The sequence below is a fragment of the Xenopus tropicalis genome, chromosome 7 (assembly GCF_000004195.4).
Source record: "Xenopus tropicalis strain Nigerian chromosome 7, UCB_Xtro_10.0, whole genome shotgun sequence".
NCBI classification, from domain to species: domain Eukaryota; kingdom Metazoa; phylum Chordata; class Amphibia; order Anura; family Pipidae; genus Xenopus; species Xenopus tropicalis.
The window spans coordinates 129,437,148-129,450,425 of record NC_030683.2 but is presented as its reverse complement, the minus strand read 5'-3'; the positions used below and the strand labels follow the sequence as shown (position 1 = coordinate 129,450,425).

Sequence of the window (13,278 nt, the reverse complement as noted above, 5' to 3'; positions counted from 1 at the left end):
AGCCCCCTAAGTTTGCCCATAGCCTGTACAGAGAGATACCATAAAACTATGGCACATAGGGATTCCCCTGTACTAAGCACAATTCAGCAGGAACAGCCCCCTAAGTTTGCCCATAGCCTGTACAGAGAGATACCATAAAACTATGGCACATAGGGATTCCCCTGTACTAAGCACAATTCAGCAGGAACAGCCCCCTAAGTTTGCCCATTAACATCAGTGAAGAAAAAAACCCCACAACATTCTGATTTTCATGTAATAATTTATTAGAATAGCTCACATACATTATATGAAGAGCGTAGGCTCCTGTCCTGTCTCCTTGTCCAGAGATACTCGGCATCACAAACTGGGCTTTGGTTAAGGTTTAAATGGATAAACAAACCCTTTCTGAACTGATTATCCTCATACAAAAGCCTGTGTCATTAGCTAATAAGGCTTAGGCTACATCAGTATGGCAGCAGCAGGCCCAGTCTGCACAGTGTATAATATAATATAGGGAGAGACACACAGACTGGACCGTATCTAGAATCAATATTTCCCATGTATTTACACAAACATTGTTGATCATTCAGAAAGTTTGGCTCCGTTATCTTGGCACAAATGGAAGAGAATGAGTGTGTCCTGAGCTGCACGGGGGGCAGCGATTGGCTGGAGAAATCGGTTTAATAATACAACTCCTTGTCGTACCAACCTGGGGAGAGAAAAGGGGGTTTTGTTGTCAGATGTGTCCGTACCCACAGTGTTACATGTACATAATAGTAATAATAATAAGGGGAGCATTCATTTAATAACAGAACATGTAAAACTGAGGATGGAGAGCAGTAATCTGAACACTGGAATTGTGGGTAATGGTATGCAAACACCTGGCGCATGTTGTTGATGAATGGCATGCTGGGTATATTTCTGCTTCTACATTTTGTTCATAAATCGCATCTTTTTCATTCTAACAAGCTACAGATTCCTGCTTTTCCTTCTACCCAGTGTGCATTGGTGCATTTAAGGTCCTGCACCCTTTGGTTTTGGCTCAAGAACTCAGCACCCCTAGTAGTTTGAAGTGGGGGGGGGGGGGAGGAGGGGCTGGGAATTGAAGGCCAGAGGTTGGACCTCCTTGTTCTAATTGGGGTATAATAAATGTGCCGCCATATTGCCTATCATTTTTAGTCTTCCCAAGTGACTCACTTCCTGGGTTTCGGCGTACTCCCAGTTTACGGATCTCATCATAAACGAAGATCAAGATGCCAAATGGAACAGGTACGAGCCACCACTGGAATCTGGAAATTGAAAAATAGAATTCAGTTTTGTATAAATAATAATAATAATCAAGGCCATTGGGTCCAATCCAGTGCTTCCCTGGCACCCACTAGCACATGTGACCCAAATAATAACCTATTAATGATGTATTACAGTGCGGTTGGAATGGTTTCTCTGTAGGCATGTGGTTCCCAAACTGGGGGGCCCGGAGTCTAATTTGGGTGAAGTCTGAGGAGATAGTTCTTCTAGATACAACCCTAAGGTTCATCTTGGCTGCCCCAAATATTCTTGGAACTATGGCTGAATGATCTGATACCCCCGTGTTTTCCTTGTGGAACTCAAGAGGTCCAAGACCAATTACTGGATCTCTAAGGTGGACCTGAAATGAAAAAAAGTCCTTCCTATTGGTTGTCCAGCTTATCCCAACACTCACCGAATCGGCATAAAGTTGAAGACATTTGGCATCCCGGGACAGTAGCAAAGGAAATTACCGAGACACAACTGGAAGACGATGGCAATGACCAAGACTTTATTTCTGTAATAGAAGGGAAATATGGTGGCTGTGAGTTAGTAATTACAGTTCTGAGATGTTTGCTTTATGGCGTTGAGGGAAAAAAATCAGGTGCTACCGTGAAAGGCTGATGGAGTGCAGAGATTTACCTGAAGAACCCTTGCTGGAAGACAGAGAGACGTCTGGTTTTTCTGATGAGGACATCTGCGATCTGGCACACCTCAATGCTGATGAAGAAGACGGTGTAACAGTTGTATTGCTGGTACAGACGCTGGCTGAAGGTCTGCAAGGCAAATATAGAACATCAAAAACTCTGCTGTGTCCCATTCTCAACTTTCATGGGTCTACACAAAGAACATCAACCAACAGCAATTGTGTTGGAGACACAATAATAAACTGAAGATCTGCAGAATGTGTGTTTGGGATGCCCCTAGTAAGCAATTCAAAGGAACTTGAGTTATCTTCTAAACCTGCACTTGAATTTGATATTTGCATCATTCATAGACTTGAAGAACTTAGGTTATCCTTTGAACCTGCACTTGGGTTTGGTATTTACATCATTCAATAGACTTGGAGAACTTGGGTTATCCCCTGAACCTGCACTTGGGTTTGGTATTTATATAATTCAATAGACTTGAAGAACTTGGGTTATCCCCTGAACCTGCACTTGGGTTTGGTATTTACATCATTCAATAGACTTTAAGAACTTGGGTTATCCTCTGGACCTGCACTTGGGTTTGGTATTTACATCATTCAATAGACTTGAAGAACTTGGGTTATCCCCTGAACCTGCACTTGGGTTTGGTATTTATATAATTCAATAGACTTGAAGAACTTGGGTTATCCTCTGAACCTGCACTTGGGTTTGGTATTTACATCATTCAATAGACTTGGAGAACTTGGGTTATCCCCTGAACCTGCACTTGAGTTTGGTATTTACATCATTCAATAGACTTGAAGAACTTGGGTTATCCCCTGAACCTGCACTTGGGTTTGGTATTTATATAATTCAATAGACTTGAAGAACTTGGGTTATCCTCTGAACCTGTACTTGGGTTTGGTATTTACATCATTCAATAGACTTGAAGAACTTGGGTTATCCCCGGAACCTGCACTTGGGTTTGGTATTTACATCATTCAATAGACTTGAAGAACTTGGGTTATCCCCTGAACCTGTACTTGGGTTTGGTATTTACATCATTCAATAGACTTGAAGAACTTGGGTCATCCCCTGAACCTGCACTTGGGTTTGGTATTTACATCATTCAATAGACTTGAAGAACTTGGGTTATCCTCTGAAGCTGCACTTGGGTTTGGTATTTACATCATTCAATAGACTTGAAGAACTTGGGTTATCCCCTGAACCTGCACTTGGGTTTGGTATTTACATCATTTAATATACTTGAAGAACTTGGGTTATCCTCTGAACTTGCACTTGGGTTTGGTATTTACATCATTCAATAGACTTGAAGAACTAGGGTTATCCTCTGAATCTGCACTTGGGTTTGGTATTTACATCATTCAATAGACTTGAAGAACTAAGGTTATCCCCTGAACTTGCACTTGGGTTTGGTATGTACATTATTTAATAGACTTGAAGAACTTGGGTTTCCCCTGAACTTGCACATGGGTTTGGTATTTACATCATTCAATAGACTTGAAGAACTTGGGTTATCCTCTGAACCTGCACTTGGGTTTGGTATTTACATCATTCAATAGACTTGAAGAACTTGGGTTATCCCCTGAACCTGCACTTGGGTTTGGTATTTACATCATTCAATAGACCAGGTCTTGGAAGGCCGTTCCAGGTTATAACCAATATCCACTTGTGTCTGTACAGTTTAAAGTCACTTTACATGTGCAGATGTAAGTGAAACATTGACAAGGGGGTCCCACATTTGGATATTTTGGATTTTCCCCTCAACTTACCCACTGTTGTCCATAACTGTCTTCCAGATCCTGTAAATGCTGGTTCTCCCAGTGAGAACGAAGGCCCAGGACGTATGCAGGAAACCAGCCTTCTTGGGCCATCACAGTAAAATAATCCACAAAACCAGCGAAGGACTGGATGATACCTGCACAAAGTGGGACAGTTATTCTGGATGGAGCTGAGTTGTGGTTCAACCACCCTCAGGGGAGCACCAGGGGAATATCATTTGGTGTTTTGGTGGAATAGACATGTATATGGTTTCATACACCACTTGAGGAATGCTGATATTTTATAGGGCCAAACACACAAGGGGCCTTGAGGCTGAGAGCCCCATACTTCTGCTCTGTAGACCATGTGGTGGGACAAATTGGGCTGACAAGAATATTTGATCCTTGGGTCACCAATGAGGTCACAATGGTATTACTGGTCTGACAGGCCATTGGTTCCCCACCACCACCAACACTTGAGTGTCATTTAGTGATTTCCCTGGTCTAAGCAACAGATCAGAGGTTTGATATGTCCACCTTGGAACCAGCAGGACATCAATAAGATCTCATAGATTGGTCCAGAAGAGCAGTGCACACTGAGAATTTGGCTTCATGGTAAAGGAACCTTGGTCTCCTACTGGACAGTTTCTAAGAGTGCATTGAGCCAGATTATTCTTCCCAGCATGCCTTGCCACCTACCGACTTGGAAGTAGGAATAGACAGCCAGAGCTTCATTCACCAGACGGTCGCGGCGGGGATTCCTTGGCTTAAGGTGCATAATGTCACTTTCTGCCCTCTCGTAGGCCAGGGAGACTGAAGGGAACTAGATGGAGAGAGATAAACATAACATATACTCCCAGGTCATCACCAACGGTTGACCATTTGCTTAGTAGGGTGGCAGATTAATGTTCTACAGCCCCTCCTGTGGTGAAGGGATTAATAGAACAACAGCTTGGGAGAAGATTTACACACCCAATAGATCCGCAATTCCTTCTCCAGACAGTGTCACTATAAGCCAATTATCTCGAGAGAAGGGATTTTGAGGAATGACTCCATATACTTAATTAAAGGGCAAGTATACTCTATTTGTAACACAAAAAATGGATGAAAATTAGGATCTCTTCCTTCATCCTACGCCAGTGGAGGATATATCTCCAATGGTATAGGCCTTAGGACCTACGTATATTGGGATGAAGAGGGAATGGAAACCATTGAACTACTCAGCTGAAGTCAACGTGTAACACTGGAGAGAGCCTTCCTGTTGTTTTATGGTTGAACATGATGGACGTCCGTCTTTTTTCAACCTAACTTACTATGTTACCATGTTTCTTTACTCACAATGTCTGTGCACAGCTCGATGAAAAGGATGGTGATGCACCCCAGGGGTAGAGGGACACTCGCTGTGATGTAGATGAGATATGGGGCCAGTTCTGGGATGTTCTTGGTCAGGGTGTATGCAATGGACTTCTTCAGGTTGTCAAAGATGAGACGCCCTGGGAGGCAAGGACACAGGTCATTTATGTGTATGGGTCAATAGTCTAGGAGAAACTTTGACTTCATTGAACCACATCTCTCATCATCCTCTGATGCATCTAGTGGTCAATGGGAGCAACTACGGGACTACGAGTTTGACCATCTTGCTTTATAACGTAGATCAAGCCTAGATGGGTTCCCAGAATTCCAAACCTCACCTTGTTCCACCCCAGTCACAATGGAGGCAAAGTTATCATCCAGCAGAATCATATCAGCTGCGTTCTTGGCGGCATCAGATCCGGCGATGCCCATAGCCACGCCAATGTCAGCCTTCTTTAAGGCAGGAGAGTCGTTGACACCATCACCAGTGACTGCCACAATGGCTCCCTAAGCAAAGAATGAGGAGGTAAGTTTCTACCAATGCATCTTAAATCATGTTCCTGCAGATCTTCTGTTTATTTATTATTTTATGTTTGTACCAATTTCTGGCAACTCTCCACGATGATCAGTTTCTGCTGAGGGGAGGTTCGGGCAAACACCATCTCAGGATGCAGTTTAAGAGCTTCTACCAGTTCCTCGCTGGTCATGTCCTTCAACTGGCCACCATTGATGACACAGGCGCGGGCATCACTGCAGAGAGACACATACAGTCACTTGAGGAACATGTACATTGGTTCCACCAAACTGCCAATTGTGGCTTTACCTTGATCTAGTTGGACTCTTGCCCAAAGCCTACTTGACTGGCCACATTGCTGGTTACACCATGGACCCACCATGACTATTCACAGGGTTGTCCTTCTTGTGGAAGGGCTTAAGCCAAGTAACACCTGCATTCCCCCATCTACTATAGCATTACTATCCTCAGTAACCCCCCTAGAGCCCTACGTCAATCCTGCAGGTATGTAACCATTCCTAGGGACCTTCATTTCACCAGTATTTAATGCCAATACCATTTGGTTCCACCAAACTGCCAATTGTGGCTTTACCCTGATCTAGTTGGACTCTTGCCCAAAGCCTACTTGACTGGCCACATTGCTGGTTACACCATGGACCCACCATGACTATTTGCATGGTTGTCCTTCTTATGGAAAGGCTAAAGCCAAGTAACACCTGCATGCCCCCAGCTACTATAGCATTACTATCCTAAGTTACCCCCCCCAGAGCTCTACGCCAATCCTACAGGTATGTAACCATCCCTAGGGACCTTCAATTCACCAATATTTAATGCCAATACCGTTTGTTAACTTGCTCCACAGGAATGCGTAGACGGGCTGCAATGTCCTCCACTGTCTCGCTACCCTCAGAGATGATACCCACACTTGCAGCAATAGCTTTGGCTGTGATTGGATGGTCTCCAGTAACCATGATCACCTGAGGAATAGACAATCCAATGAAAAATCCTTTTATACTGGGGCAGAGCAGGGAAGAACTGATCCAAAGGAAGGACACCAAGGTCAAAGTTAAGAAAGAAATAAGTTGCCCCACTAGCAGGTCTACTCTAGAGAGCCTCAAGTTCATACAGGTATCTACAGATGACAGTTAGGTAATGTTAGCCAATAAGATTCACCCTTGGCATACCCTGATTCCGGCAGTCCGGCACTTCATGACAGCATCGGGCACAGTGGCACGGGGAGGGTCAATCATGGAAATCAATCCGGCAAAGCACAAGCCGCTTGTGGGGAAATTCATTTCTTCGGTGTCAAAGCTAAAACCTCTGGGATATTCCTTCTCGTTCAGATACAGGTGGCAGAAACCTAAAATAAATGGCGGTTTATTGAGTCATAGGATAAAACGTTGTTCCAAACTGGGCCACAGAAGTGATAGGTCTGATCAAGGGTGGTGATTCAGGGAGATGAAGGAGACCTCTGCAGTGGTCAAATATAAACCTGTGCAGGTCGATCTGTCCATCAAGCTGGACCAATATCTGTACCAACCCCAGTAAGGTATGTATCTCAAAGGTGATCATTTTAGTCCCATACATGGAATGATCAGCTCTCTTTGGTAGCCACTATTACTGAATGGGCACCTTTACTCCTCACTATATGTCTGAACATCTCTCCTGACCCATCAAAGTCAAATCTGCATTTCATTAGGGTTAGATACTTCCTACAGTTACCCTCCTTACCCAACACTCTTTCTCCCAGGCCTCCCAGGTCCATGTAAGCGGTCTGGAAAGCCTCCTTCCACTGCTCATCCAGAGGCAGTTCCTGCCCTTTGATCATGATGGTAGAACATCGTTCTAGGATACGTTCTGGAGCTCCCTTCATCACCAGCAGATAACGGAGATCTAATGGATCCTGCAGCTCATGAATAGACAACTGTGGAGGAACACAAGGTAAGCTGTTGTAGTCAAACCTCTGGCTGAACTGCCACCTCATCATTTACTGGTTAAAAGGAAGGTTTCTAGAACTTGTGGAAACGTGACTTACTTGGAATTTGTTGGTTGAGTTGAAGGGCAACTCTGTCGCCTTCTTGAATCGGTCTCTGTACTCCATGACGTTGCCAACTGTGAGCTCCGAGAACTTCAGGAGAGCCGTCTCGGAAGCATCTCCAATCACAATTCTCTGTGGGATCATATGACTTGTTAATGCTCACTAATCAAGTGTCTGAAGGCATACAGTTCAATAGCTCCATAAACTACAGAGCAATCAAAATGGAAACCAGTGAATAACTGGATGAATTACTGTAATGTATAACCTAAAGACTTTGTCTTGGGATCTTTCTATAAAACCCTGTAGGAACCACCCCCTGAGTCCAATCATATCCAGAGATTAGGCAGCAGGTTGGACTTGGTCCAAATTAGTGCCAAATTATAGAATGTTTTACATTGTGTTGACCTCAGGGTATGGCATTTTGATTGGCCAGGGGCTTACTGTAGTGGCCAAAGATGATTAAGATTTGAATCTGGTTGGTTCCTTTGGTTCTGGCCAAACCCAATCCCGCGATTCTACCCAACTGCACAACTAATATTGGAAAACCATTTGCTTTCCGGTTGCCTTACCTTTGGAATTGGGACTCCGTCCTGTCCGGATTTGAAGCACGCTCTGTTGCAGAGACTTGTCACCTTACTCAGGGCTCTCCATGTGTCTGAGGTCTGATCAAAACTTTGACCTGAAAAGAAAAATATATACATTTTTAAATACAATCATATTAATGGTACGGATACAATTGAAATCATACCATGTTTATACTCAAAAAACATGATGGATGTGAAAAATATCCCACGTTGGTGGTAAAATCTGATACCAGACTAACGCTAATCCTAACCCTATCCCTTATCTGAACACTATCCTTAATCCTAACCCTAATCCTATCCCTAAACCTTACCCTAATCTTAACCCTAACCCATACACTAACCCTAATCTTAACCCTAGCCCTTATCTTAACACTAACCCTAATCCTATCCCTAAACCTTACCCTAATCTTAACCCTAACCCATACACTAACCCTAATCTTAACCCTAGCCCTTATCTTAACACTAACCCTAATCCTATCCCTAAACCTTACCCTAATCTTAACCCTATCCCTAACCCTAATCCTATCCCTAAACCTTACCCTAATCTTAACCCTATCCCTAACCCTAATCCTATCCCTAAACCTTACCCTTATCTTAACCCTATCCCTAACCCTAATCCTATCCCTAAACCTTACCCTAATCTTAACCCTATCCCTAACCCTAATCCTATCCCTAAACCTTACCCTAATCTTAACCCTATCCCTAACCCTAATCCTATCCCTAAACTTTACCCTAATCTTAACCCTATCCCTAACCCTAATCCTATCCCTATCCCTAACCCTAATCCTATCCCTATCCCTAACCCTAATCCTATCCCTAAACCTTACCCTAATCTTAACCCTATCCCTAATCCTATCCCTAAACTTTACCCTAATCTTAACCCTATCCCTAACCCTAATCCTATCCCTAAACCTTACCCTAATCTTAACCCTATCCCTAATCCTATCCCTAAACCTTACCCTAATCTTAACCCTAACCCATACCCTAACCCTAATCTTAACCCTAGCCCTTATCTTAACACTAACCCTAATGAGATCCCTAAACCTTACCCTAATCTTAACCCTATCCCTAACCCTAATCCTATCCCTAAACCTTACCCTAATCTTAACCCTAACCCATACCCTAACCCTAATCTTAACCCTAGCCCTTATTTTAACACTAACCCTAATGAGATCCCTAAACCTTACCCTAATCTTAACCCTATCCCTAACCCTAATCCTATCCCTAAACATTATCCTAACCCTACTCTTAACCCTAACCCTAAACTTAGCCCTTATCCTAACCCTAATCCCATCCCTAAACCCTACCCTAACCCTAATCTTAACCCTAATCTTAACCCTTATCCTAACCCTAATCCTATCCCTAAACCTTACCCTAACCCTAATCTTAAACCTAACCCTAATCTTAACCCTTATCCTAACCCTAAGGAACCATCACTTATGAAGACCAAACAGGGAATAGTGCAAGGAACTTCTCTAACAACTTATTCTTTAATCTTCCACCCTCGTCCTCATAGGATTCATCTTCTCAATGAAGAACAAATAGTAGATCAGATGTTTGACACCTCCTATCCAAGCATTTCCATAGGGCGAGTAAATCTTCAACTATGTACCCTTGGGAAACCAAGACATTATATGGACCATTAGTGCCCAACAGACACCCTCGGCTTCACCTGATTGATCTTCAGTGGTGTCGGCTGAGTGGATCTGGTTGTCGAACCACAAGTGGGAGACAGTCATCCGGTTCTGAGTCAAAGTCCCAGTCTTGTCGGAACAGATGACAGATGTTGAACCCAAGGTTTCCACAGCTTCCAAGTTCTTGACTACGCAGTTCTTCCTGGCCAGGCGCTTGGCAGTCAGTGACAGACACACCTGCCGGGGCAACAAGCCAGGTATGAGAGAGACAGACTTGGCCCAACTTACTAATATTTTATGGGGTCTCAACTATCAGAGAACCTCAACAAAGAACCTCAAGTAGAATTAATGAATATGGCCTCCTAGCAAACCCACAGTGACTATGTTGAGTGATGGGACTGGAAGCCTTACCGTGACGGTAGCCAGTAGACCCTCTGGGACATAAGCTACCACAATAGCCATAAAGAACACCATGGCCCTCAGGAATGGATAACCAATCACCATGGCAACGACAAAAAAGGTAGCCCCGAAGAAGATGGCGAGTCCAGCAATGATGTCCACAAAGTGCTCAATCTCAATAGCGATGGGGGTCTTCTCATTGCCCACACCAGATGCCAGACTGGCAATTCGTCCAATGATGGTGCGGTCTCCTGTGTTGATAATGACCCCTGTGGCAGTCCCTGGGTTGCAGATAGTATAGAGTTAATTAAAGGGGAAGGCCTTGGGCCTGGAACATTCTGTGTCACCATAGAGCATCTTAGAACAGGGAATGTCAACCAAACTTGCCCATAGCGGTCCCTTTACCAGTACAGCCCACAGCATGCTTGGTATATAACTCCCAGCTGATTTACTTACCCTCTAAACACATGGTGGAAAAGAACGCAATGTTTCTTGTCTCCAGGGGGCTCTCGTGAGTATATTCTGGGGATCGGGTCTGGGGCTCGGACTCCCCTGTCAGAGAGGAGTTGTCTACCTAAATGTATGTACAGAGACATGGCATTAGGGAAAGTATATTGTATTTAAATACTGAATAAGGGAATAGGAAGCCATTGTTAGCAGCAGTTCTGCCCTGCTTTGTGGCTGAGATTCTAGCTATCTGTATAACAGAGCATTCTGTCACAGTGGCACAGATCCTATCTGATCCCCCCATTGTAAGCAGCAGTCCTGCCCTGCTTTATGGCTGAGATTCTAGCTATCTGTATAACAGAGCATTCTGTCACAGTGGCACAGATCCTATCTGATCCCCCCATTGTAAGCAGCAGTCCTGCCCTGCTTTATGGCTGAGATTCTAGCTATCTGTATAACAGAGCATTCTGTCACAGTGGCACAGATCCTATCTGATCCCCCCATTGTAAGCAGCAGTCCTGCCCTGCTTTATGGCTGAGATTCTAGCTATCTGTATAACAGAGCATTCTGTCACATTGGCACAGATCCTATCTGATCCCCCCATTGTAAGCAGCAGTCCTGCCCTGCTTTATGGCTGAGATTCTAGCTATCTGTATAACAGAGCATTCTGTCACATTGGCACAGATCCTATCTGATCCCCCCATTGTAAGCAGCAGTCCTGCCCTGCTTTATGGCTGAGATTCTAGCTATCTGTATAACAGAGCATTCTGTCACAGTGGCACAGATCCTATCTGATCCCCCCATTGTAAGCAGCAGTCCTGCCCTGCTTTATGGCTGAGATTCTAGCTATCTGTATAACAGAGCATTCTGTCACAGTGGCACAGATCCTATCCCCCCCATTGTAAGCAGCAGTCCTGCCCTGCTTTATGGCTGAGATTCTAGCTATCTGTATAACAGAGCATTCTGTCACAGTGGCACAGATCCTATCTGATCCCCCCATTGTAAGCAGCAGTCCTGCCCTGCTTTATGGCTGAGATTCTAGCTATCTGTATAACAGAGCATTCTGTCACAGTGGCACAGATCCTATCTGATCCCCCCATTGTAAGCAGCAGTCCTGCCCTGCTTTATGGCTGAGATTCTAGCTATCTGTATAACAGAGCATTCTGTCACAGTGGCACAGATCCTATCTGATCCCCCCATTGTAAGCAGCAGTCCTGCCCTGCTTTATGGCTGAGATTCTAGCTATCTGTATAACAGAGCATTCTGTCACAGTGGCACAGATCCTATCTGATCCCCCCATTGTAAGCAGCAGTCCTGCCCTGCTTTATGGCTGAGATTCTAGCTATCTGTATAACAGAGCATTCTGTCACAGTGGCACAGATCCTATCTGATCCCCCCATTGTAAGCAGCAGTCCTGCCCTGCTTTATGGCTGAGATTCTAGCTATCTGTATAACAGAGCATTCTGTCACAGTGGCACAGATCCTATCTGATCCCCCCATTGTAAGCAGCAGTCCTGCCCTGCTTTATGGCTGAGATTCTAGCTATCTGTATAACAGAGCATTCTGTCACAGTGGCACAGATCCTATCTCCATGTATTTTCCCATTATGTGATGGAGGATTTGGAGACAAAGCGTTACCTACAGGACAATTACTCAGGGAGCCGACTGTACCTTGCATCCTTGTGATGTTATAATCCTGATATCAGCAGGAACACGGTCTCCTCCCTTAATTTCTACCAGGTCTCCCACCACCAGTTGGTTGGCATTAATCTGGAATTTCTCTCCATCACGCAGCACAGTAGCTTGCTGAGATCCAAAAGAACAAAATGTTAGATGGGAAAGAAGCTTAGGGGCTTTTGTAGAGATCCGAAGAATATAAAATTTAATTATAATGTTTAGTGATGTCACTTGTGTCATATACTGGTATATCTTATTTACTTTTGCCCACTAGGGGGCGCAGTGCTACTGTCATACTTAAAACAACCATTGGCGGTTATGTTTGTATAAAATCTGATTACTCTGATACAGTGCATTGATATTACCAATTTATTTTGATTGTTCTGAGTTATTATTGTGGCTCGTTACCTGCGGGACAAGGTTCTTGAAGCTGGCAATGATGTTGGTGCTCTTGAATTCCTGGTAATACCCAAAGCATCCGGTGACAACCACAACAGCAATGAGAGTAATGGCCAAATACAGCTGGAAATGAAATATGCAGACTGTTAGGGTAAGAGAATATAGCTGTGAGGAGTTTATAGCTGTGTGAGAGAGCAGAGGCTGCTGGGAGTTTATAGCTGTGAGAGAGCAGAGGCTGCTGGGAGTTTATAGCTGTGAGAGAGCAGAGGCTGCTGGGAGTTTATAGCTGTGAGAGAGCAGAGGCTGCTGGGAGTTTATAGCTGTGAGAGAGCAGAGGTTGCTGTGAGTTTATAGCTGTGAGAGAGCAGAGGCTGCTGGGAGTTTATAGCTGTGAGAGAGCAGAGGTTGCTGGGAGTTTATAGGTGTGTGAGAGAGCAGAGGCTGCTGGGAGTTTATAGGTGTGTGAGAGAGCAGAGGCTGCTGGGAGTTTATAGGTGTGTGAGAGAGCAGAGGCTGCTGGGAGTTTATAGCCGTGTGAGAGAGCAGAGGCTGCTGGG

At 44.4% G+C, this 13,278-nt stretch overlaps 1 protein-coding gene across 1 annotated transcript in view; it reads right to left on the bottom strand.

The window, feature by feature from the left end:
• Positions 1 to 242: 242 nt before the first annotated feature.
• atp4a (ATPase H+/K+ transporting subunit alpha) overlaps positions 243 to 13,278 on the bottom strand; it is a 21,234-nt gene continuing 8,198 nt past the window's right edge. Inside the window, exons 5-23 of the mRNA XM_031906369.1 lie at positions 12,731 to 12,844; positions 12,317 to 12,451; positions 10,655 to 10,772; positions 10,211 to 10,479; positions 9,838 to 10,036; positions 8,151 to 8,260; positions 7,579 to 7,713; positions 7,275 to 7,467; positions 6,728 to 6,903; positions 6,384 to 6,520; positions 5,629 to 5,779; positions 5,368 to 5,536; positions 5,015 to 5,169; positions 4,376 to 4,499; positions 3,689 to 3,834; positions 1,909 to 2,042; positions 1,682 to 1,783; positions 1,177 to 1,268; positions 243 to 688 (exon numbers count right to left, since the gene is read on the bottom strand). Coding sequence (XP_031762229.1) covers positions 660 to 688; positions 1,177 to 1,268; positions 1,682 to 1,783; positions 1,909 to 2,042; positions 3,689 to 3,834; positions 4,376 to 4,499; positions 5,015 to 5,169; positions 5,368 to 5,536; positions 5,629 to 5,779; positions 6,384 to 6,520; positions 6,728 to 6,903; positions 7,275 to 7,467; positions 7,579 to 7,713; positions 8,151 to 8,260; positions 9,838 to 10,036; positions 10,211 to 10,479; positions 10,655 to 10,772; positions 12,317 to 12,451; positions 12,731 to 12,844 — 2,688 coding nt within the window. The 3' untranslated portion in view covers positions 243 to 659. The remainder of the gene's footprint in view (positions 689 to 1,176; positions 1,269 to 1,681; positions 1,784 to 1,908; positions 2,043 to 3,688; positions 3,835 to 4,375; positions 4,500 to 5,014; positions 5,170 to 5,367; positions 5,537 to 5,628; positions 5,780 to 6,383; positions 6,521 to 6,727; positions 6,904 to 7,274; positions 7,468 to 7,578; positions 7,714 to 8,150; positions 8,261 to 9,837; positions 10,037 to 10,210; positions 10,480 to 10,654; positions 10,773 to 12,316; positions 12,452 to 12,730; positions 12,845 to 13,278) is intronic.